General features: G+C 45.7%; 2 protein-coding genes across 3 annotated transcripts; both read right to left on the bottom strand.

Moving 5' to 3' along the window:
- Positions 1–504: 504 nt before the first annotated feature.
- On the bottom strand, positions 505–6,509 carry mag (myelin associated glycoprotein; the record flags this gene model as incomplete). Its single annotated transcript, XM_083678699.1, has 10 exons — positions 505–663; positions 1,006–1,059; positions 1,485–1,587; positions 2,231–2,330; positions 2,765–3,073; positions 3,180–3,440; positions 3,625–3,882; positions 4,235–4,531; positions 4,692–5,060; positions 6,464–6,509. 10 exons carry the CDS (start codon positions 6,507–6,509, stop codon positions 505–507), a joined length of 1,956 nt encoding a protein of 651 aa, XP_083534825.1.
- Positions 6,510–17,416: 10,907 nt separating this feature from the next.
- lsr (lipolysis stimulated lipoprotein receptor) lies at positions 17,417–26,163 on the bottom strand. Of its 2 annotated transcripts, XM_083678126.1 has the most exons (11): positions 25,951–26,163; positions 24,569–24,898; positions 24,285–24,404; positions 23,492–23,548; positions 21,388–21,534; positions 20,997–21,191; positions 20,397–20,453; positions 20,043–20,171; positions 19,561–19,882; positions 18,707–19,184; positions 17,417–18,323 (listed from the first exon to the last, which is right to left on the bottom strand). In XM_083678126.1, the coding sequence occupies exons 1-11, from the start codon at positions 25,988–25,990 to the stop codon at positions 18,288–18,290; spliced, it is 1,911 nt and encodes a 636-aa protein (XP_083534252.1). In that variant the 5' UTR covers positions 25,991–26,163; the 3' UTR covers positions 17,417–18,287. The 2 variants fall into 2 exon arrangements, with proteins under 2 accessions (XP_083534252.1, XP_083534253.1); XM_083678127.1 differs by lacking the exon at positions 23,492–23,548.
- Positions 26,164–26,493: the final 330 nt, after the last annotated feature.

Here is a 26,493-nt window from a genome sequence, read left to right as displayed (position 1 = left end):
TCCCTGACACTTCGACTAGCAGCGGACACCGTGACACAACTACAATGGGCAGATCGATGACAAAAGCAGGATGAGAGTGCATACAAACAAAACATAGGGGGAGCCCCTGAAAATATGTGACTGTACCCTCGGTTTGATACCAACATAAACAATGAATGGTGTGGACTGGAGAAAGAAACAAAGACGATGCAATAGCTATCGCATTGCACCTGTGAGGGACATCTGTGAAGCGCTTTTTACATTGTCTCCCGGGTGGTGCTATGACCCAGCAAGTACCAGTAGTCCCGGATGGCGACATTTTACTGGGGGGCGCCCCCTGCTGAAAGGTAGTTTGACTGAAGGGGACGTCAGATGAGATGAATCAGGAAGAAGGGGAGACGGTTGGATCTTTGTGTGAAGGATGGTGTCCAGAGGGGATGGGGGGAGAGTTGAGGGGGGGGACGTGAGGGGGACGTGTCTGCCACTGTGTCCCGCATGGCCGAGGTGTTAGGGAAGGATCGCGATTCATTTGGCCTTGATCTCGGTGTAGTCGCTGCCGTCATCCCCCCTCCCTGAGGCCCCCTCCCTGGACCGGCCCCCGATGAACTCCAGGGCAGCGTAGTTCAGCTCTTGCCTCTCCAGGTCTGCCATAGAGCCCACAGGTTGATAATCCCCCTCTTCTCCCTGCAGAGAGAAAGAAAGAGGGACTGTTCAGAACCACAGGCCATCGCCCTGGTGTCATTGACACCTCGGATCACGGACAAGCGTAAGGGACAATACTGACGAATGATACGGCACTATGAGTGGAAGGTGTGAGTGATTATTGGTCAGAAGAGGCTCAGACAAGGGTGATTCAGGCAGTTTAGCATATCCTGTTAGCATCAATTGCAGCCATGCAACAGTAGTCATGGAAATCAAAAGGTAATACAGAACAAAGAAGCTGCGATGTATGGGGGATGCTGTCCATCACTAAGACTTGTGCTTTTTTTTTTTTTTAAAGGGGGTTGGTGTGTTTAGGAACCTTACCGTGCTCTCCTCTAGAATGGAGTTAAACTTTGAGCCCAGCAGCTCTGTCTTAAGCTGTGCAAGAGTTAAGGAAGAGAAACAGAGACAGAAAAAACGCAGAGAAGCGATGAAGCAGGAGAAAACAGTGGTTTGGATAGGCAATGGTCGGAGCTACTCAATTGGTAGTGGGACAGATTGTTTGTCGGGACTTGAGATTGGTTCTAGGCTTAACTTTCCTGACCTTAAGGTAGTCAACTTGGCGTCTGACAGTTTACGAAAATCTTCACGGCACGAAATTAACCTTTTATTATCAAATGCTGTATATCAAAAAGGGACATTGAATTCACAAGGCCTCTTCGTAACACAGATAAGGCACACTATCAGCTGCAGGTACAACCACTCTCCAGTCTAAGACTGATCTAAGAATGGTCATCCCACTCATTCTTCATCAGCGAAGAATTGTCATAATCATCATAATCATCATCATCAACATGTCTCACCACTTTCTTCCTCAGACTTTGTTTGTCCTTCTTGACTGCGCTGTAGTACAACGCTGGATTCTCCAGTTTGGAGACCAGGTCCTGCCCAGGGTTGCCATTCTCTCTGGGGGACGGAGTCACATGATCAGACTCGGTCTCACCGCCACTAACTCAGGGCGACACTCCAAGCCTGGGCATCCATTTTAAAACAAGGGCCATTTTTCCCAACGAGGTTAATTTCGAGGCCGATTTTACATGTGGTTGACGTGGTTGTTATTTCATGGGTTTAGTTGCTGAGTGTCACTTGCTGTCCTGGACTGACTTGTTGTATAAAGCTTGGTTTAACCCTAACCCAAATATGACGTGAAGCACCTTAGGTTACAGCAAGTACGTTACCTTGGCTGTATTTAGCATAGCAGATCAAGGATACAAAGCAGTGTCAAAGCAGGGAATTGAGCCTGCAAACTATACGGTTAGTCTGGCTTGCTAACCCGCTCCACAATAGCCAACAATCTCTGAAGATTTTTTTTTAAAAGGACTCGGGATTGGCAAATCAATTCAACTGGCTCTGAGGTTATGGCCGTGATTCTCACCTCTGTCAATCGATCAATCATTCACTCATGGATATACATAGAGGCGTTTTAGAATGGATGGCTAGGCTTACAGTACGTGTTTCCTCATCGTGAATTCAAAACAGTGACGGGAGGAAAATGTACTACCTGTGTGACTCGCGCCGCCCCCTGCCTCAGTTTGCGAGCGATACTCACTTTTTGTTATTGTGGCCAACGTATCTCACTGCAGCGATGATGAAGGCAATCACTGCCACCCCTCCGATGGTGCCCACTATCACTGCCATCATATACTTCTCTGAAACGAGATAGGAACAACACATTGAAGAAGATATGGCACTGCAATGATGGCTGATAATGCCCCCGCTATTGCCTGTCATCGTGCCATTCAGATTAGATTAGATTAGATTCAACTTTATTGTCATTGTGCAGAGTACAAGTACAGAGACAACGAAATGCAGTTAGCGTCTAACCAGAAGTGCAAAATAGCAGAAAGTGCAATGAACAGTATATACAGGTAGTGCAATATATGAGCATATATATATATAAATATATAAATATATTCAGGTGCTTGCAATCGCAAACAACAGTTTTGCCGACACCGCACATTATAACTCATGTCTGGTCAGTAGCGTCCTTGCTACTCTAATGTTATGCTCGTGTAGTGAGGTCTCGATAGTAATAAACCTAATTCGGAGCCTGAACTTGGCTCTCTGTCTGTGTACTACTCACTCTCCTGCTGCAGCTCCAGGTGGACGCTCTCTGTTCCGTACATGTTGGTAATGCTACAGTGTACGTTGACGGCGGGTCCTCCGTTGCCGATCCGCTCGCCCTTCTCCCGCAGCTTGATCATGCCCGTGGACGTGTAGCCGTCCGTGTGCGTGTAGTAGTTGTAGCGGCCGTCCGTGTCGTTGATGGTGATGTTCAGGTCAGGCAGGAAGAACTCAATGGTGGGCTCAGGGTTGCCGGTCGCCATGCAGACACACTGGACGCCCTCTCTCACCACCGTACACTTTGATTCTTCCAGGAAGATAGGCGCATCTGGGGAAAGGAGGGAGGGAGGGAGGGAGGGAGTGGTGTGACTGGTGTGTAGTGGAGTGGTATGGTAGGGCACTTGTGGTACAGTATGTCATGATGACCCACTCACACTCAACAGTGATGTTGAGGGAGCTGCTGGCTCGGCCGTGCTCATTCTCAGCCAGACATCGGTACTGGCCGTCTCCCTGGGGTGTGATCTCCAGCAGCTCCAGCACGGACACCTCCTCTGCAGTGATGGTGCCCACCAGCTCCCCGTCCTTCAGCCAGGTCAGGGTGGGAGCGGGGCTGCCCTGGGTGCTGCAGTGCAGGGACACAGAGGAGCCCTCCAGCACGGTCAGAGAACCGTTCACCACGGGATCGCGGGGAGGGTCTGCATGAAGGACGGACAAGGTAGGACAGGTATTAAGAAAGAGACAGGTACGGAGAGAGAGAGAGAGAGAGACAGACAGAGAGAGAAAGGCCGATAAAGTAAAGTGAGGATAAGAGATGAAACAGGAGAAATAAACAAAAACAAATTTGCCCTATTTTGAACATCTACTCTTCAGGAGACTCACACTTGACAGCCAGGTACATGGAAGTGTTCATGACGCCATAACCATTGTCCCCCACGCAGGTGTATATGCCCTCCTGAGCAGGTGTCACGTCATCCAGGGAGAGTGAGGCGTTGAAGGCTGTGTCCCATACCAGCTCCTGGTCCCCAAACAGCCAGGAAATCCTTGGAGGGGGGTTACTGTCCACCTCACAGTGCAGTGTCACTGAGCTGCCCTCCATTACCTCTTTGGACACATTCACCCACACTGAGCGAGGGGCATCTAGGGATTAAGGAGAGGGTTAAGAGGGTTACAATGACATGAGCAACCATGCAACACATGCAACACATGCAACAAGGTATATTGTGTCAAAACAAGACCCTTGAAGATTCAAGAATCAAGATTCTAAGTGTTTATTATCATATGCACAGGAGAAAACATGTTTCCCTGTACAATGAAATTCTTGCTTTGCTGTCCTCAGAATGCCAACCAATGTAAAATGTACAATACTAAAAAAATCTACAATATATACTAAACAAAATGTACAAGATAACAACATTTAAGGCAGCATGTGATAATAATTGAACTGAGCTGTTGAACTGAACAGCTACAGCTTTGAGATCGAATCACTTACACTTCACATCCAGTGAGATGAGCCTCTCATAGACAAGGGTGGTGTTGGGGTAGTAGATCCTGCATCCCAGCAGCTGCCCATTGTGCATGGGCCTGGGCGTGAAGGTGAGTGTGCTGGAAAGCACGGCCGTGTTGCTCTCCTCCACATAGTCAGAGGTGAACTCGGGTTCGGGCAGGTAGTCTGTGTACATCCACTGGATCTCGGGACTCATGTCTGGGCAGTTGTTCGGAGCGTAGCATGTCAACTCCAGGCCCTCGTCACTGACAATCTCCTCAGGGATGTCGATATTGGGCTGTTCTAGAGGACACAAAGAGAGGACAAGTCAATACAGAAGTGCGGCTTCAGAAAATACATCAAATCCTCTATTTTACAAGATTGACCTCAGAAGCTTCACTGATTGTGCACCTGAATAGGACAGTTCACTTAATAGCCCCTCCAGCACCCCCAGCAAGCTTACCTAGCACCTTGAGCTCAGAGAAGTCTGGGAAGGTGTAGATGTTGGCGCCCCCTAGGTCAGCGCGGAAATAGTAACGCCCGGAATGCTCTGTGCCGATGTTGTTGATGAGCAGGGTGCAGTTCCTCTGATGCAGGTCGCCCAACAGCTTGGTGCGGCCCTTGTAGCTCTCGTGCACGATCTCCGTGCGTGACTTGAACACCACAGGAGGGAATAGCTGAGGATAGGGCTGGCCAAAGTACCAGATACCATGGATGCCACGGTACGGGCGGATTGCAGAAGGGTACATAAATGTGCATGGGATAACCACACATGAGTTAGTCATGGCCTGGATGTCCCGAGGTACCCATACATTCCACTGGGTATTAACATCTAAGGAAGAGAGAGAAGGATGGAAACTGAAATACGGCTTTGGAGAGGAATCAAATCCAGATATTGATGAAGACACAGATCCAAGCCGCAAAGCACAGCATACAATTATTAGCCACTATTAGCTTTCCGGAGATAGAACATTTGGAGTAGTCAAACCTTTTGGACCTTTAATAAACCTTGTGTAAACACAGTCTGGACCTTTAATAAACCTTGTGTAAACACAGTCTGGACCTTTAATAAACCTTGTATAAACACAGTCTGGACCTTTAATAAACCTTGTATAAACACAGTCTGGACCTTTAATAAACCTTGTGTAAACACAGTCTGGACCTTTAATAAACCTTGTGTAAACACAGTCTGGACCTTTAATAAACCTTGTGTAAACACAGTCTGGACCTTTAATAAACCTTGTATAAACACAGTCTGGACCTTTAATAAACCTTGTATAAACACAGTCTGGACCTGTAATAAACCTTGTATAAACACAGTCTGGACCTTTAATAAACCTTGTGTAAACACAGTCTGGACCTTTAATAAACCTTGTATAAACACAGTCTGGACCTGTAATAAACCTTGTGTAAACACAGTCTGGACCTTTAATAAACCTTGTATAAACACAGTCTGGACCTGTAATAAACCTTGTATAAACACAGTCTGGACCTTTAATAAACCTTGTGAAATCACTGAAAGAAAAGATGAGCAATGAGAGAGGAGAGAAGAGAGGAAGTGTCCAATAGGGGCTCCCGTGGGGGGGGGGGTCTTACAAGCAGAGGGGCCTGTGGAGGAAGCATATGCTCCATAGCCCACCACTGGCACCACTGCATGTGTAAGAGGGGTTTGGTCGAGCCAAGATGGAGGACAGCCAGCCATCCAACGGTACTGGAACAGCAGGCTGACCCCCGCTGCCATGCAGCCACTTTATGCCCAGTTGCACCCTGGGTATTTACTCCAGAGGGTGTGTTGGACACCTTCTAAAAGTCAATTGTGTCACCTCAGTAAAGCCCCTGGTAAAAGGAACTTGAAGAAATGATCAAAAGACAAACTTTTACTTTTTGACCTTGGCACTTTGCATTGATTATTGGGCATGCTTATAGAGGGAGACTCACACACATCATCATGATTGTGATTTCTCACTATTTTGAATCAGTATTGACCTAACAGCTGACCAGTTATCATGGATCAAACTGAGAGTGGGATCCCCAGGAGGAGACTCATTGTATTGCATGGAATGGAATAAGTAGGTGTATCAAACACACGTTTGATACACGTGTTTGATACTATTCCTCATTGCATTCCATGCATTACAATGAGTCCGTCCTCCTGCCCTGGACAATGAAGTGATGTAACACAACATGCTTGGCTGGCACACCAAAGAGAGTGAATGAGAAAAACAACCGTGCTACCTTTGATGATCAGCAACAGTGGCAAAAGCAGCTCCAAACACCACATGGTCTCTGTTTAATCCTGGACCTTAGACCCCTGGAACAGAGACAATGGGCCACAATTAACTTCAGCTTCAGCAACTTCACAAATCACAAATCACAGTCCTAGTTTGACCTTTCTCATGTGTTCATCGTCCCCCCCCCCTTATTATGGTGTTCGTGGGAAAATTTGCCCGGTCTGTTTTAACTGCTCTTATATGAAACACAAAAACCATAAATCATCATCATTCAACACCTTTTTAAGCTGTGAAACAATGTCTTCAGCTAGTGGTTAACATGAATAACTGCAGTGAATATACAAAGAACAGACACTGAAAATGTATTTCTACATTTCTATGTATTTCCTATGGTATGTATGTATTTTTACATTTCATTACCCATTAATATCTGGCAGTCATTTTAGACCCGTAACACTACAGGTGTGACAAAGTTGACTAAACCACTCAAAATTCAATGAAAGTGGTGATCAGCAATTTTATATGTTGAAATACTTGGTGTGGAGGAAAACATAAGGTCAACATGAGGCAGTCAGATGAAAAACACAATATTTATGATTTAGGAAAAGTTGTAAATCGCTCAGATTTGACCCGAACACTACAGGAAGGTTAAAGCAATGGAATTCTTGTTCTCTAGTGTAGGGTACAAAGATATAGGCTCGATCAAAATGTGTAAAAAGTTGGATCACCTTGATTTGCAAGTAGCTAAGACAGAAAATCTCAGGTTCCTTAGCTTGGCAATAGTAATTCTTTCAGCTCAGCAGGGGGCGCCCAATCACACCCAGACAGTTCAACAGCCCTCTCCCTCCACTTCTCTGAAGAAAAAAAAAACAAGAGTGACATCAGCATCAGGCGATGACATAAGCCCTGCCTGCGACGCACAGGCCCCTCGCTGGCACAGTGACATGGTGTGACACACACACACACCCACACACACACACACACACACACACACACACACACACACACACACACACACACACTCAGACAGCACCTGTTAGAGCCCCCTCACAGGGCCACAGTGTGAGTGTTAGTAAAGTCACTCATTATGGTAGTCATACGTAAGCCTCTGGCCTTTGACAGACAGTCACTGTTGGCCCTATTCAGCATCATGACACATTAACCCAGGCCGCTGTCCACCAAACAATGGCATCACCCTGACACTCGTCATTTGGTCAATTGGTTGTTTGGACTGTATCTACCAGTCTGTGTCTCCCCCTTTGTGTCATACATGCTAAGGAGGTAAACACGACTCTTTACCCCACCCCATCAGAGCAGACGGTGGGTGCAGATGGTAGGCCTAAGTGTGGATTGTATTTGAAAGCTCAATGATTAACACATCAGAACATCCCCAGACAGCCCCCGGCTGATAAGCTGTGTTTATATGGAAAATAGGGGCAAATTCTGTTTGTTTTAGAGAGTTTAGCATCACAACAGGGAGAGGGTATTATAGGCTGATGCCGATGCTATCCTGTTTTGCACATTTATGTACACACAAATCTCTCTCTCTCTCTCTTTCTCTCTCCCACACACACACACACACACACACACACACACACACACCAGATGAAATCAAAAAGGAGCAGCATGCCCCTCGTCATTGATTTCATAACTAGCTCGGCCCTGTTACACCAAACCCATTGTGCACTGTGAGTGGCTTGTGACACGAATGCCTTTAAAACACTCCTTAAACATTGCGTCAAGCTCTACCATCTGCACTTCACAAAAGCCAAGAGAGGGCCTGTGTCCGAGCTGAGAGGCAATGCATCAGCCATGGCAGCGGGAACAGAATAGAGCAGCCGGGGTAGCAGGGCACTGATACCACTGCCAACAACAACAACAAGAGCACTATTGATGGGCAGACAAATGGTCAGCACAGAGGGAATGCGCAGACTGCAGCCACAGACCACTTGCCTCACACCAGCTTCAGCACCAGGCTCCGGTTCCCTCGCGGTTCCCTCTCGCTTCTGCCGGTTCTACGTTCTCCCTGAGCGTGCAGTTGGTTCCTTGTCTCCACAGGGCGAGAATTCTTGGTTTCTGTGGGGAGGGCAAGGGCAGGGGACAGGGAGAGAAAGAGGGACAGAGACAGACAGAGATAGAGGGAGAGTGGGGAAAAGGGAGACTGTGTGAGCTGCAGGCTATGTGAATGTGTGTCGTGGGCAGTTTTGAATATGGATTCAGACATTTCTCTCCCTGTTTCATGGCCCACTCCACGCATTCCTCCCCTCTGTCCCCTCCTGCTCTGCCCTGATGTGTCTCTCTCTTTCTCAGACCATGGGCTAGGCTCTTGGCTCTCATGACCAGGCCAAATGAATCATTGCTAACATTATTAAACATTCCTGTTCTGATCTATCCACAAAGAGCAAGCAACCCCTGGGTGAAGGAACGTTGAGTCATTACATCACCGTGACTAATGCTGTTCAGTAGTCCAGTGAGTAAGTGTGAAAAGCTGAGCTGGCTGAATGTGAAAAGCAAAACCCGCCAAAAGGCGAATGACTCCAACAAATAAACGAATGTGGAAAACTTAGCTGGTTGTCACAGAATAAGTCTGCGAGTGTTGGTTGTAAAGTCATGTTTCGGGCATTCCATTAGACGCATATACCGACCAACACACACCAAATGTTTTCTCTGCTAAGGCATGTCTGTGTGGGATGGCGATAGGGTCCGAAGTAGACAGGCAGCGAAGTAGACCTCCTACTTTACACATCAATGCTACAAAGGACAGTTTTATTTCAGTGTGGAACAGTTTTTTTTTACCGTGACTGTATATATGCCATGACTCACTGATCTACAAGAGCCATTAGGCCAGGGGCCAAGTGATGGCACCACCAAGCGATGTTTTCAAGGGAATCCCTACACTAACCCTTGAGGGTGGGTTGAGTGGTGAGCAGGGTGGGGGGAGGTTGGTGGAGTGAATACTGCATTCACAGTCTGGAGCCGGTACAAATGAATACGCAGCATGCCATACCCCCCCTACACACACTCAGCACACCACGTGCCAACACACTCCACACTGTAGTCCTTACGGCAACATAGCAGCTATGTGACCTTCCTCTCCGCCTCCTCCTCTTCTCTCTTGCCCCCCCCCCCGCCTCCCCCCACACCCCCCTCCTCCACTCTCACTCCTGTTCCATGGGGACAAAGCAATGTTTCCTAACCCTTCCCATGGTCATTGTGTGTGTGTGTGTGTGTGTGTGTGTGTGTGTGTGTGTGTGTGTGTAGGTACGCATGTGTCTCCTCAGCCATGCCAAACATTTACACAACAGCAGATGCATGCTCATCCTCTATCTTACTGTTTCTGAACTGTTATTGTTAGCTAGTAGTCGGTCGAAGTATCATCCTGTCTTCACATTTCTATCTGACAACAAAAAAGGGGCAGTGTTTTCTCAGAGCAACTAACATGGTTATATTATTAGATAATAATTATATTAGCTAATGATATAGACTCATACATCCTTTCAAAATGTTATCAAATCGCACCCTGAAACCATCACAATATCCATGCAACAGAGAGATTCTAGAGAATCAGTAAAGGCAGAAACAGGCCAAGTTTCACCTTTTCGAAATCACAACAAATGGCCATACAAAACACACACCGTGCTATGGAGAACAAGCCAAGCTAATTAGTATTGTTGATATTGTACACTGTATGTATATGTGCATGCTCTCTGGTCTCCTCAGGGAATAAAGGAAAGCCTGTACACGGAACACTGCCCATTGTGTGAGGGAGAAACTGGAGGAATTTTCCGGAACAGGCCCGCTCACAGCTTGCGTTGCTGTTTGCCTCTGACGCGCGCTGGTCCACAAGCTCAGTCTCCCACTAAAATACTCTGAGGAGCAGATGGTCTTAAAACACACACGCTCTCCCTCCTACACACGGCACTCTGAGCTGCGAGGGGCCAGGCCCACCCCACTTTACACACACACACACACCCACAGACACACACAGACACACACACACACACACACACACACACACACACACACACCACACACCACACACACACACCCACAGACACACACGCACACACACACGCACACACACAGACACACACACAGACACACACACACACACACACACACACACAGACACACACACACACACACACACACACACGCACACACACACGCACACACACACGCACACACACACACACACACACACACACGCACACACACACACACACCACACAGCCTAACCACAGTCTGTCCAAAAATACTGCTGAGGACACCAGTGAAAAATTGTATCATGGTTTCTCCCTTTCAGAATGACTGATTGCTATGTCACTGCTAAAGAACTGTTAACTATGGGGCGCACTCCAATGGTGTCTTTAGGAACAAGTCCTGATTTTCACATCAAATGGTAATTTGGTAATATGAGTCACACCATGTACAAGAAGTGTGTTTGTGTTTGAGACATGCAGAGCTTAGAAAAACATTTCAGGAATAGGAAAATAGGAAAATTGGGTGTTGATCTATCATCTACCATTTGTTGTTGAAATGTCACAAGGCATTTTGAATGAATTTCATTGGTCAATAGAGACATGAAACTTACAGCATATGGAGAAAAATGGAAGCTTTCAGATATAAACATACAAAAAGAATGAAAAACAAGGTTTTTCCAGGACACTGACGGTGTGTTTGTATGCACACGTGTATTTATGTATAAGCATTTGTGTGTGTGTGTGTGTGTGTGTGTATCTGTGTGTGTGTGTGTGTGTGTGTCTGTGTTTATTTGTTTATTTGTTTGTTTGTTTGTTTGTATGCATATCTATGTGTGCATCCTCTACCTGGCAACCCTGTGTCACTGGACCAGTTCAGTGCTCCCCAGCACAGTGGGCAGATGGCGAGCCACAGGCCCCCTCTCTCATTAGACCACTTTCTCTTCCGCCCTGCCCAGTAGGGGGCGCCAAACAGAGCAGTCACATGATCAGCCCAATGGACAAGAGGCCAAGATCCTGACCATGTCCAAAAACATGTATAGCCTTGCCTCAATCCTCCCAAAAACCATCATTCCCTTATCTCCTTTGCTTTAGGACCACTGATAGTGTTAAGGACCGGATAGGTTTCCACCCAATTGCTAACACATATCACGTCCTTTCAGATTGTGAAGGGGAGGACACAAGGGATGGAAAACAGCTAAAAACAATTGGACAATGGTCTTAGAGAAGTTCACAACAATATATCTGTATCTAACCCTGACCCTAACCCTAACCCTGTCCCCATATCCTACCCTTACCTATAAATACAGCTTCACTAAAAAGCACTGCATGTAATGGGCACATACAGTATGGACATTATGGCACAATAAGACATTGATCATCAGTCAAAGTTGGAAGTACAAATCTGTTCAATATTCTACCCTATCTATATCCTATCTTTCAGATTTCTGGGTACTTGTGGTGAGACACGTTGGGTAACACAGGAACTGCTCATCTCTGCATGGCACAGGGAGGAAAATCTGTCATGTAATTATTGCATGGCTAAGCTCTCAGCAGCCCCTGCTCACGCAAACACACACACACACACACACACACACACACACACACACACACACACACACACACACACACACACACACTTACTGATTTGCTTGCTCACTCACTCCATCACTTGCATCACACACCTTCCCAATGCCAGTATGCTGAAGTATTCAACACAACTAATGATTATAAAAAAAAGATACGCTGTATTATTGTTTTTCTTAACAAACCACCGAGTGAGCACAGACACACACATACCGGTCCACAGACCCTCAACTTCACTGAGAACATTGATTGTAGATCAACATGTAGTTTACCAGCTATCAGTCACCAGTCACTCCTCCAAACTAAGACCATCTTACAAAAGACCACACACAAAGAGACCGAAGAGCACTGAGCAATCACCTCCCAACGTGTCTTCTTTTTTTTTAAAACAGCAACAAATTCAAGCTTTGAGATCCTAACCGCAACCCAATCCTCAGAGATGCTGAACTGCTGTTACTCACCTGTGTACTGTGTGTAGGTGAGTGTGGTACAGGGCCTTCCTCTCCCTCTGTGTGTAGGTGAGTGTGGTACAGGGCCTTCCTCTCCCTCTGCTGACTTACTTCACTATGTCAGCAGTGCCAACAGCCTGTCCAGTCCCCAAAACGCACATACACTACACGCTAAGCGTCACGTCACCCCGCTGCAATCAAGATCTCTCGCCACTCTCTGTACCATGCCCCATGAGGGGAGGATAAACTGCTCCCCCCCCGCCCCTCCATCCCCCTGCACCCCCCCATATGGAAATCAGTCCCTCAGTGTACCAGCATTGTTCCTTGCCTTCGCCCCGAGGCCCAGCCATTCATAAATTCACACCCCGCACTGCGCCGTCCACAATGACCCCTACTGTTCCCACTCGCCTCGACAAATATGGGTGAGGCTTTGAGCCCCAAGGCCTTTCCATCCAGCACGTCCATTTAGTTTCCACTGGATGGAACCGAGCATATTCGTTTATTTTGGATTGATGGAGTGCGCGTCCTTGTGTCCTTGTTTATTTCGAGGTCAGTGCGCCAAAGGGCAAGGAGGGGCGGGGGTCGGGGGGTGGGAGATGGACAAGCGGGCAACAATAGACACGGGAAGCGATATGACGATGTCATTGTATTGAAACACTTGTCGTTTTTCAGATACTACGAGACCCCTCTTGACCCCTCAGGAGTCAAGAGGTGACACAGTATATCTAATCTGCACAGCATCCAAACTGTGAATAACTTGTTGCTGCTACCAAACCTGACCAATGAAACAGGACCGGATTTTAATAGCTTTGGCCAACAACAGTTAGGTATACAGCACTAAAACTCCTTTCAATAATTACGTCTTATATATTCTGTCTTATATATTGTGTCTTATATATTGTGTCTTATGATGACAGCAGTTAATGCCTCAGTCATGACCAGTACGACCCTCACCAATGACACCAACAGACTAAAAAGTAAGTAGGTCGCCAAACATGACCTGTGACCTGTGACCTTACTGGACCAGTGATAGCAGGCACTGTGAGAATCATGTGACTCCTCAAATCGCATCACTTCCTTCGCATCACCTCCTGCCTCACCAGACGATAAACCCTAAAAAAACTCAAGTCCCATATAACCTGTCCTTCTCTAACCTGTCCTTCTCTAACCTGTCCTTCTCTAACCTGTCCTTCTCTAAAACCCTCTATTTTCAAACCTGTCAGCAGTTGAAGGCAGCAAGTTCAGGTGCAAAAGTTTGCCCCAATTTGGAGCATATGAACATGACCCAGACACAGGTACATTAGGCTACAGCAGCTGCAACACCTGCAATGTGTAATTGGCTAGCGCATGGTTGGGCCTTCAGATAAGTGGGGTGACAGGTGAAAAAAAATGGGGCCTGAAGAGTAAATATCATTGGATGTCGCTGAAATCAAACAATATGTTTATCACGCACATCCATATTGCGATAACAATAAATACGCAATACATTGCCAAGCCCATGGAGATGTATTGACAGAGCACAATGGCCGAGGGGGCTGCTTCCCTGGGCCCCTGAACTGAACCCCCCACCCCCCAAGACTCCTCCACCCACCCACGCCTCCGCCCATCCGCCCCCTCCTGACACAGTGGCCATTGTCTCCCAGGTCCTGCCGAGAGAACAGCACAGAACAGCCCAGCTCGAGCCTGACACCGCACAACACTGGGAAGTCCATGTGCACAGATAATTGTCTTTTAATCACAACAATCCCCTTTTCTCTGCTCTCGCTCTTTTCTCTCTTCCCTTATATATCTCTCTCCCTCTCGCACTCGCCCTTTCTCTCGCCCTTTCTCTCATTCTGGATTGCTCGCTTCTGGAGGCATTAGCTAATTCTCCCCATTGCCTGGCTTTCTATCTCTTTCTCGCATTCATCTGTTATTGTTTGGTGGTGGCAGTATTGACAAATGAATCAGGTTTCTGGTTCTAGTCCCCAACCACCATCACCATGAACACAAAATCACACACATACACACACACACACACACACACACACGCACACGCACACGCACACGCACACGCACACGCACGCACACACACCTCCCCACTGTGTTGGCTCATGAGTGCGTATGATGTATGGTGTATGATGTAGGCATGTGTGGGGGTTTCGGGGCTTGTGCTGGACAGAGATGGTCAAGCAGAGAGAGGGATGAGAGAACACAAACAGAGAAAGAAGCCATTGTCCCCCAGTCGTCTATAGTGGACAGGGCAGATGGAAGCCTCTCTCTTTGATAATGGACAGAGAGTTATTGGAATGCTTGTAGCATCGGGGTAGAACCATTCCAACAACAGGTGTCTGTACTGTACCTCATTCTCTGTACCTCATTCTCTGTACCCCATTCTCTGTGCCTCATTCTCTGTACCCCATTCTCTGTGCCTCATTCTCTGTACCCCATTCTCTGTACCCCATTCTCTGTACCTCATTCTCTGTACCTCATTCTTCATATCTACTGTATTTGACTTGAAACTACTTGGAAAAATGTAAATGAAAACGTCCTCAATACATGCAACCTCATCGCCAAGGCCCATTGAGTAACATACAGTATGACAATGATGGCGCGTCTTCCAGTAGGACGAAGCTGTAGCCATTTCTTCCTATATACAGTACGCATAGTGACCCAGTCTGACTTTATGATGACATGGACATGTTTACAATATGTCCATCTGGTCTAGTAGCTGTTGTGTCAGAGAGAATCTGGTCACTGGATTATTGGCCCGACTTAGACGTGGCACACTGTCACAACTGGCCCCAGTCCCTGTGTAACATGGGACTTCACTCCCCACGGGAATTTTGCCCCCCAATCTGTGTTCCACTTGGCATCCTCTACCCTATTCTGGGTCCCCAAGTGGCTCGGTTCTTTTGAAATGAGGTCAACGATGCGCTTTACTACTTACCAAGATATGTTGAATGATGAACAACTGGTTTCTATTGTCCCAAAGGACCCCTTCCTCAGATAACGTAAAGGAATCACCCCACTGAGAATTAATATAATTTTTGTTCTACATTTTTGTTCTACCATTGGTCATATCATTTCATTGACAGCATATTTTCATTAGTTACATGGAATACAAAATAAAAAAAACATGAAATCAATAAAGTGGCATATGAAAATGTGTTCTTAATTCACATTCACGTTGTGTTATCACGTCGAATACAGATCTGAGGAAAAGTCTGCTAACAGACCACCACGTTCAATCCATTGAATTACTACATTGGTAGTAACATCTGTGTGTCATAACGACAACGTAAAAATTTTCTTGTTTGTTTTTCAACACAATGCTGCTAATCTGTTATAGTAGTACAAAGCCCCAACAGCCTTTACAGAACCTGGCTCTGAAAACAAGGTCAAACTATGGCTTTTTACATTTACATTTATGGCATTTAGGCATTTGACGCCTATTTGATGCCGATCCAAAGCGACTTACAACAAATACACTTGGCTAAACGGATATTTTCTGTACAACTCTCTGATATGTCTCAAAGCCTAATTGTACAACACTCATCATTCTGTCAAACTCACCCTGTCACTAAAGCCTGCACGTGACAGCCACAGCAGAGAAAAACCATGTCCTGAAACATATGAAAGAAACTGGACAGTTATTCTGTACCTATAGTCAGGCTTAACTGTCGAAAGGTCCCGCTTAAAGTTCATTGTGATAAGCACTGTAAGAGCTATTGTTTTTTTTATGGAAAGTATAGTACCTTGATTGGGATCATTGGCAAATGAAATGCGATCCTAACTAAAGTGAGACAACAGACAAGGTCAAACAAGATACTGCACAACGATTTTTCATGGTATCAATAAGCCAGAGCACTAACATTCCTGTCAATAGGAAAGGAAACTGATTGTCGTAGTAATAAAATAGAGACTAGAGACACTAATACACAATAATCAAACATCTATTCAATTCAATTAACATCATCACAGGGTAATCACGATTAATTTGCAAAAGCTAAAAAAAACAATCATCATAAGGACACAAGCCCTAGGGCATAGCTCTTACCTTGTCAGCTGATCTGCACCCAGTGAAGAGCTTAGCTGCAATGCCCATCAGAGAGGAGCCAGCAAGTCCTCATCTCCTCTGGCAACTCTTCTGCTCCCTCCTTCCTTCCTTTCCTCCCTCCCTCCCTCCCTCCCTCCATCTCCATTTCTCCTTCGGTCTCTCCTTTTGTGAAGCAGTCTAAGAAACTATGGAGACAGAGCAGTATCAGTCTACATCTTTTAATTAAATATGTGAATACTTTTTCATACCCATGGGACATATCACTCAGATCTAAAATAGTGTTGTTTTTCGGGGGGGGGGGGTGAATTTACACTGTAGGCTACCATCAAGTGGCACTGGCAGAATGAACAGCATAAAAAGGGCAAGGGATGGCTATATCGATCCCTAAAAGTCTACTCTTGTGTGACATGCAAGTAAAAATATAAGTGAGGTATGATTTGAGTAAGGCAAGTAAGGTACGAATTGATTTCACAGTAAGTGATGATGGAACAAATTAATGTCACTCTAATCATACATGTGTTTTATATTAGCTCTCATCATTTAGGTCTGTAAGAGGTCGAGTGACACAGCAAAAACAGAATATTCTGGAGTAGATGTATTGAGCAGGGGACAGGTCTCTTTACTGTGGTCTTACATGGACTCTACAGGACCAATCCATAGACTATAATCGAATAGTCTATGGATTATTCCCCCCCCCCCCCCCCCCTCTCCCCAGGAACTACCTCAAGACAGACACTACCTCTACTCGCCCCCACCCGCCCGCCCGTTCTCTACATGATACCTACAGCACACAACATAATTCCCTGAGATATAGCTTTGCAATTACAAAGAAACAAGACAGTGACATCTGGTGGGAAGACCGAGGACTACATGTCTAATAATAGAGAAGACAATGTCATGAATATATTTCAAAAGCTTTATTGTAAGACGTTCTTTGTTGCACACATCTCAGTAAACACAGCCATAACAGTGGTTATTACAAGTAGACTGTACAAAATATAGTAAAATTTAAAGAGATGTAAAAAAAAAAAAGAAAAAGAAAAGAAAAGGAAAACAATGTCTTGACATAATTAGTAGCAAATTAAAGCGAAATAACAGATACAATTACACCATACTTAAACTCTAAACACAATGTACACAGTGTAACAATGTGGCTACTATCACAGCTGATAAAAAAAACATCTATTACATTTGAAATGTACAGTATTATTTTCTTTAAAACAATTAGTGACGCCTCACAGCAAACAAAAAAAGTAAGTCAACATTTATTAATACTTGCTTTAGCATCTCCATAAAAAGCTGAATTCATGCTCACAATGACGGTAAGATCACATGAGATATAGCATGTAGCGGAGGTTAAAAAGAGTTAGAAATTATTTAAAGAAATCTCTGAAGGTATTTATGTAAAAACTGTCCTTACAGGGGACCTCAATTAAGTCTTGGTTACTGCATGTCAAAGTTCCACTCTCTTTTTCAGACAAAACAATTCTGTACATAAAGAACATGATTTAAAGGCACTTATGGCTGCCACAAGGCATATAACTACTGTAATACAATAATCATAATATCTGTTTCCCCAGGAGGTTCATTTGTACATACATATCCAGTGTATTTATTGATAAAGAGTTTTCATATACAATATAAAAATCATTATAGCATGTTAACATTAATACTATTTACAGTTTACATCCATATCCATAGTTTCCCTTACAGACAGGTGTTAGCGAATGGCTCACTCACAGCGGGTGTCTCTGTTTTTTGTTGTTTTACCTCTCACACCACCAGACTCTCACGACTCACTGCTCCATTCTGAGGAAAAGAAAATACGAGAATTGCCCTCCGTTAGCATTGAACCAAACACACAGAATGAGGAGTCGTAATACTGCACTATGAGCATAGCAACCACTCCCTAACAACATCTAACAGCAATCTACTGGGAAAAAAAGTGAGGTGTTGTGAATATAAATTACATAGTTCAATTATTGCAACCAATGTGTTTGCATTTCATCCATCCTGAACAAAACTCGTTTCGTTTCACCTAACAAACATGATAATGTGAACAGAAAGTAAATTCCTAAATGAAATGAATAGGGCATTTGATTTAGCAGGAGAAAATTGGTTTGAATGGCGTCGAGAGGGCCTACAGAATAACCCACAGCAAGCCCCGCCCTCCCATCGCTGCGGTGACTCACCTTGCGCAGGTTGCTCTTCTTGGAGGACGATATGCTCTCCTGATCGCTGTAGGGCGGTGGCGGAGGTGCCGGGAAACCATCATTATAGCCACGGTGGTCTGGGTAGCCTGAGGGCGGAGACACGGGGAGGGGTGGCGGTCCGCGGGGGGCCCTGCCTCGGTCCGAGCGGTCGCTCTCGCTATCCAGACGGTCGCGGCTCCGCGCCCTCTGCTGCTCACCAAGCTTCTTCTTCTCCATGGCCTCCCGCAGGAAGCTGTCATCGTAGCGGCCGCCGCCGCCGCCGCCACCACCACGCCCGCGGTCCCTGTCACGCTCCAGATCCATCAGGTCGTCACGGCTACGACTGCGCTTCCCGTGGAGCCCACTGGCAGGGCTGCCCCCGCGGCGACGGTCGTCGGGGGAGTAGTCACGTCGCCTGCGGTCGTCATAGTCACGGTCATAACCACTACGAGCATCGTTGCTAAAACCATCATCAGAGCTGAGAGGAGAAAACAACAAGGGGTCAAATCATTATGATTTGATTATCATAAGTGCTGGATGAAGTACTTACTCAGATTTGAGGTAAGTATACTAGCATCCTAAAGATCCTTGGAACAACAGCTACAGTATACGATAGTTTAGCAATACTATCAGTCCTATTTTCAATGGCCTGTACTCCAAGTCACTGTCAGCAACCTCATTCAGTCTATATACTGTATTCGCCTATCAATGCTTTGTTGCCTATTTAACAGAGCGGTGAGGCTTTATTAGTCAAATGTGTCATAAACTGGAGGTGCACCGGTTGTAAAATAGAGTGAACTAGCCAAGCAAATTGAGTGGTGACTGTGATAAAGGTTAAATAACAACATCCTCACCCTCTCCTGCCTCTGGCTCCTCCGTCGCGGCGGTTGGGAGGATAGTCTTCGCGGAGGTCCCGGGGGTAGCGACGGCTGATGTCGTCCAGGTTGTCCATGGAGCGGGCGCGCCCACGGGCACCCATGTTGTCACTGGAGGCCCCGCCCCCACGCCGCGGGTAGTCGTCACGGCGATGGACATGCTGGGACACGCTGCTGATGGTGCTCATGGCCTCGTCCTGGTCGTAGACGGTGGGGAGGCCCGGGGGCTGAGGGCGCCCACCGCCACGGCCCCTGGGGTCCAGGTTATCATGCAGGGAGCTCACCTCACTCATCCCATCCACTGAGAGAGAGGATGTGTAGGATATGTACATGGGAGAGGGAGAGAGAGAGAGAGAGAGAGAGAGAGGGAGAGAGAGAGAGAGAGAGAGAGAGAGATTGATTAGCAGCCAGTAAACCTTACCAAAAAAAAGGTCATGGGAGGGTGGAGGTTCAGGACTCACAGCGGTTGTATTTCCCAGCGGAGTCGCCGGGCCGCGTGGGGTCCAGGTTGGCCAGCTCCCGCTCCATGTAGTAGATGGCGCGCGTGGCGTTCCCGTCTGGATCCACCTGGATACGGTATCCGCTCCGAGCTGAGGGGAGGGGACGAGGAGGAGAGATGGTGAGACTTTGAGGTGTGACATCACCAGAGGTGGTGACATTTGCGAACACCGAATCCATAGTATGAATGTGGATGTGTCTTTATTATTATTATTATTATTATACAGAGTTGGGATTATTTGAAGGGATTAAAAACACTACACATAAACACTACAAATAAACAGACTGGGGTTGTTTTAATGGGTTTGGCCACTCACTATGGTCTTCTCTATTGTCCTGGTCATGAAGCAGTGGCACCTGAGAGCCCTGTCCAACTGCAGGCAGAAAACAAAGGTGAGCTTAGCAGACTGAAAGGTTTTTGTTCTACCATTGGTCATATCTTTTCATTGACAGCATATTTCCATTAGTTACATGGAATACAAAATAAAAAAAACATGAAATAAATATGTGAAATATACATATGAAAATGTGTATGAAAATTCACATTCACGTTGTGTTATCATGTCGAATACAGATCTGAGGAAATGTCTGCTAACAGACCACCACGTTCAATCGATTGAATGACTACATCGGTAGTAACATCTGTGTGCAAAAGGCACAATATTTCTCGGCATTACAAATACACAGTGCAACTGCATCTGAAACCATCTTCCGGAAAAAGACAGTTGATGTGGAGATTCCAACACCTAGGAGCTGTCACTCACAGCCTCAACTTACAACAGAGAAATGAAAAACAAAAAAAGCCACATAAAAAAAGATATCACAATAACAAGTTCAAGTTGAGTCATAGTTTGTGTCTCTTCAATCTCATCCCCGTCATCAAAATGTCAAATTGCAGAAGTTGTTCTTCTTCTCACCCGAGCTGGTTCCGTCATACTCGCGGCCATAGCCGTTGGGGTGTTGTGGGGGGCCTCCCGCCCCGTGAGGCAGGGGCAGAAGGGGCATGGCGTTCCCCCCTACGTAGGGTGGCTGGGCATACATGCTGGGGGCATACATGGTTGGGGCATAGTTACTGGGTATGCCCGATTTCACCGCTTTGCCAGCCTCGTACACTGTGGAGTGAGAAGGGAGATTTGACAGGGTTACGACACTGTAGCGAATGTTGTAGACATATGCTGCATGTGTTTGGCACAAAAGGGGAACAATAGAACTCAGTTGTGGCTAGTGATAGGTGGTGTTGTTGGGTGGGAGGGTGGGGGGTTGGGGGTCGGAGGTGCAGAGGAGAGGTGGGTGGGTGTTGGTACTTACGTGCCCGGGGGCAGCAGCAGCTCTCAGGGCAGCAGGGGCAGCTGATGTAGCAGCAGCAGGTGTGGGGGCAGCACTGGCACCAGCAGATCCCTATGAGCATCAACAGTAGCAGGAAGCCAAACACCACCAGCACTACCAACAACCAGTCTGGGGGAGGGAAGAGAGAAATCAAGCAAATTGAGAAGGAGGAAGAGAGAAATCACCATGTATGCACATTGTGGTTAAACATACGCTAGGCTCTGTTGAAAACAGGTAGTGAACACAAGGCTCTATTTCTAGCCACTTTTAAAAAATATGCAACAAATGCAACAAAATATTCTGCATGACACGGATGAGGGAAAAAGTTAATTTCTTCAGAGCTGAAACCTAATGACAAACTTGAAGACAAGAGCTCCCGAGAACAGAACCCCAGAATGAAAGGAGACTCATGAGTTTAGAATGGGTAGCTTGGCTGAGACCCTCAATCTACTGATCACTGGCTGATAGAATATTGTATTTGTTGAGGAGGCGGCGGAAAAGTACTCTTTAGTTAGGAAACTCATACAAACACGAGTTATAAACAAACACTGGTTTACAAGACAGGCGCATTTTAGAGAACAGAGGAACCAGATAGACAGGTTTTCTCAAGGGGTTTTACCGTGTGATAAATGGTTTCACTCGGGCAGGCAATATAAGCAGAGAGCCAAACAGACAAGCAAAGAACAGTAGTAGAAAAAGAGTTGATTCCCTTCAAACCTCTCTCTGGAAAATGTCATAGGCCACGGCTGATCGAAAGTTGCAGACAGTATCACGTACAGTGTGAGTCTTTGTTTAGCTTATGCTTCCTTATCTGCTTTGCTGTTGCAACTTGTGCTGAATGGCCACTAACTGCAACAATGTAAGCCAACCTACGTCAACAACATGCTCTGTTGACCGTTGACCCCCCCCCCTCTAGGTTTCCCCCCCCCCCCCCATGGACTATACCTACAACCCCCGTCTGCTCTGTGACATTGCACTCCACTGACACTGCAATCTTGCACTACACACTTCAGTACACTTTACTTACTACCTACCGCTGCTACAAAAAATTCTGTATATTTTCCACATATTTTCACATTATTGTATTACTGTTATACTGTAATCGACAGTGAAAGGCTTTGCGATCTTGCTCCTGGCTCAACAACAATCAACAAATCAGCAATACAATAGTCATAAAAAAACTGACAATAACAGACAGCGGGAATCAAACCCACAACCTTAGCGTTGTTAACGCCATACTCGACCAACTGAGCCACAGAGGACCACACCTCAAGTTGTTTAGTGCCTTTGCAAGCAAGGGGATACAACGCTACCTAATGATCAATTTAAAGGTGGATCTCAGAACCATGAAATAGCGGGGCAAAAATCCGACAAACTTTAAGGGTCGGTTTCCCAGACACAGATTACACCCCTAGACTAGCTCAGCTGGTAAGTAGCAAAATAGTAAATAGCGAAGTTGAGAAGTTGAGCAGGAGCAATTCCGACCGCAGCTATTCCCCTGCCACCATTACTTTTAGTGCTTATATTTCTGTTTACTTTTTCTACTTATTGTTTGTATTGTTGATGTCGTAGAGCTGCTCTGCCTCAACCATTCCGTTGCCTTGGCTACTTGACATGACAAATGACAAATAAACTTGAAACAAATAACATTTGAAATGATTTGACAACAGGTCAAAACAAGATTTGTGTAGAGTTTTTTTTTCTTCTTTTTTTGTGGTTTGACTCACTTCAAAATCATAGTGAGAGCAAAGTGTTCTTAACAGCTTTTTTTTTGGTTTGTTACTCATCTAGAATGAGCTATCCTCTGATGAGTTCTGATCTATACGTTGTTCTATGTTGTTCAAAAGGCACGCGGTTTACAGACTCATTCACTATATTGAAACCACACAAGCCGACGCCTAGACAGTAGCATACTTTCAACTGTTTTATTCATTCAACCAGTGGCCAGATGTACCGTGCAGTCTCATGCAGCTGAGAGGGGTTTGAGCCATTCTATTCTCATTTTATTGGGTCATTCTATTCATAGTCATTCCTGAAACTGGATAACTTGAATAATACCAGGGCACTCATTAAAGGGCTTGTGTACCTTCCATAACCAGTAAGTCAATTTCAGGCAGGAGGTCAGTGGTGTTTGACTTTCTCTCTGCGAAAGAAAGATAAAGCGACAATTACTTTAAAGAGCCCCTGGTACTTGGTATCAAGAATGACCACACCTGGGGCGCTCAGTGGCGTAGCACACTAATGCGCTTACCACGTAATCGCAAGGTTCCTGGTTCGATTTCGACCCTCGACCTATCTTGCATGTCATCCCTCCTCTCTCTCCCATCCTTCCTGTCAATCTCTACTGTCTCTATCCCATTAAAGCAGAAATGGCCTAAAAACATATTTAAAAATTAATTAATTAATTTAAAAAAAGAAAAGAATGACCACACCTCTGCCCTTTGAGTCTCCCTCAGACATCTGTCCCGCTTGTGGGAGCTCCTGCTAAGTGGTTCATGTGACTGATGTGACCACTGTGACACCATGGTTCATTACAGAGAAACCTCAATGAGCCTTCAGAGACCAGACCCTGGAGTTTAAGGAAGTGGGAAAACTGCTAAAAAAAACAACAAACGGGAGTTGAATAGCTGTGTCGGTACCTTGTGGCTTCTAAAGATAATTTTAGACCTGACAATTACTACAACTACACATGTTTTTGTTTGTTTAATATACCTAATGGAAAGTAGTACAGAGAAAAGGAGTGACTGCCCCCTACGAGAACAGTATTTTGGTTTGGAGCAGTGGAGTAAGTGATAGACAAACAGGTGGCGATGTGACAGTGTGAGGTCAGAGGTTTGGGGAGGTCAGGGGTTAGGGGAGGTCTGAGGGAAGCCACTCACCGAGTACTATCAGCTCAGTGAAATCCTCGTTGTTCCCCGTTAGGTCCTGAGACGATACCACAGAGCAGTAGTAGACGCCACTGTCCCCCCACGCTGTCTGGGCAATGTTCAGGTCTGCATCTAGGAGAAACATAGGAGGGGTGTTTGAGAAGACTGTGATATAGGGGGCTGGGTGTGGAAATAGTATGATCTTGCCCACACACACACACACACACACACACACACAAACACACAAACACCATCAACAACATGCATGCAAAGTTGAAGGTACGGCCCAAACTCACTGTTTATAATGCTGATCTTGCGTCCCTGATACTCCTGACTTAGGGTGACGGCACTCCCCTGCTTGGAGGCCACGATGCGCACCGTCCTCTGGTTGTCGGGACACTCGATGTTGGCGTCAAAGTTGGGGTTGTTGGAGGATATGATGTTGTCTGCACTGCTGGGGTTAAGGGCTGCTTGGATGGGGTCCCTGCAGTAGGACCTGTACTTCCAGGTGATCACAGGGGGCTGTGTAACGGACGTCTGGAAGTTGCAGGTGAGGGTGACAGGCTGGAACAGGATGACCACATACCTCTTCACGGGGCACTGGACTGAGACAGCCATGGTGGAGCCTGCGAGGGGAGAAACGAGGTGAGGTCATTTTTATGGGGATAATGTGTGTCTAATCCAGGGGAGGTAGAAATCAGAACGAAGGAATACCATTCCTCATTCCGTTCCATGCATTGCAATGAGCCCATCCTCCGATTTCTACCTCCACTAATGGTATTCCTCATTCCGTTCCATGCATTACAATGAGCCCGTTGCTACCTCCACTGGTCTAATCAAAACAGGTTATCAAGTATGGATATTCTTCTTCACCCCTGCAGAGTAAGTGGGAACACATTTTTACATGAGGGCTACCCATTCCTTACTTTCAAATGTGGGTCATCAATCTTTATTTTTGTTTCACTTTCCACATGCCAGTCCACTAATACTACTAGACTGACGATCTTAGGGAGTGGCAGGAAGTTGACCCAGTCTTCAGGTACCAGTTAGATATTTTGTAACTGCAGACTCATACCACTCAGTGTGTGGGTGTAATGAGGCCTCTAAGCGACTCTGCTCAAATGTGTGTACAGTCAGTTTCACTTCACACTTATTCTACTTGTGGTTCGTATGACCGGAGAGGATTTGTAAATTACCGTAGGTAGTGGTAATATGGCATAACAGTACAGTCAGACATTCAATATGCATTGATGATTTGCCTTGAACAGTGAAGAGCCTGGGTTCCTGATATGAAAGAATGGCGCAGATATGGCTACGGTTCTGTTACAAATGAAGACCTTTTATTATCCATGAAATTACCTGTAACAAATACCATATATATTATTTTTTTTAAACATTGAATTGATCATGATTAAGTACGTGAAGAGGACGTCTGACAAAACGAGATCCCACACAACACGGCTTTGCCATAATGTAAAGAACATTTAATGTGAAGAATAAAATCAAACACACATTCAACTCTTGAGTTCAACATCAATTCACTTACCTAACCCAAACAACTTATGTAAATATGAAGCGATTTGATACACAAAAGCATGTTATTTTCAAAAACAAAGAGCTACCAACAGACATTCAAGGCCCTCCCTTCAGAGAAACATGAGAATGCATTTCCTATTACCTGCTGCCATTAGGACGGTCACGACGAAAGGCAGGAACATTTTCTTTATTGTCTCTTGAAGATATATCTTTTTTAACAAAACTTGTTAAAACTGTAAAATCGCCCAAAAACATGTAACAACTCCTTCAAGTTCAGAAGTAAGGCATTGGTAACCCGAGTAAACACAACTCTGTCTTTTTTGTCCTCAACCAGGTAACTCCTCCATTTTGTCGGTGTAGGTATGCGGGTAAACTAAGAGCAGACAGGTGAGATTGCCAAGCCTCAGGCACAGTAGGGGACTACCTTGCTGTGAATCATAGGGGTGGACATTAGAAACGGATACATATGTGTGTGTTTTATGTTTAAATTACATGTTCTAAAAGACCATTTTTTATTTGGACAAAATATACGGCATGCTTTATATGACTCAGCTTCGGTTTATCGCCCTCTGCTTCTAATGCTTTTACCGACGAAAATGTCAGGGATACACCCATTCTACCTCAAAGGGAGCGAAAGTTGGTATGGCCCAACTCGAAACTAGTTGATAATTTCTTAACTCATGAA

Source organism: Argentina silus, assembly GCF_951799395.1.
Source record: "Argentina silus genome assembly, chromosome: 10".
NCBI classification, from domain to species: Eukaryota; Metazoa; Chordata; class Actinopteri; order Argentiniformes; family Argentinidae; genus Argentina; species Argentina silus.
The sequence above is the reverse complement of the archived record's forward strand: the minus strand, read 5'-3'. Positions and strand labels throughout refer to the sequence as shown.

Coding starts and splice junctions, on each gene's coding strand:
- lsr (XM_083678126.1), bottom strand. CDS start 25,990: ATGTTCCTGCCTTTCGTCGTGACCGTCCTAATGGCAGCAG. Junction 24,899..25,950: donor GACCGTCCTAATGGCAGCAG/GTAATAGGAAAT, acceptor CTCCCCTCGCAG/GCTCCACCATGGCTGTCTCA. Junction 20,172..20,396: donor GGACAATAGAGAAGACCATA/GTGAGTGGCCAA, acceptor CCCTCCCCTCAG/CTCGGAGCGGATACCGTATC.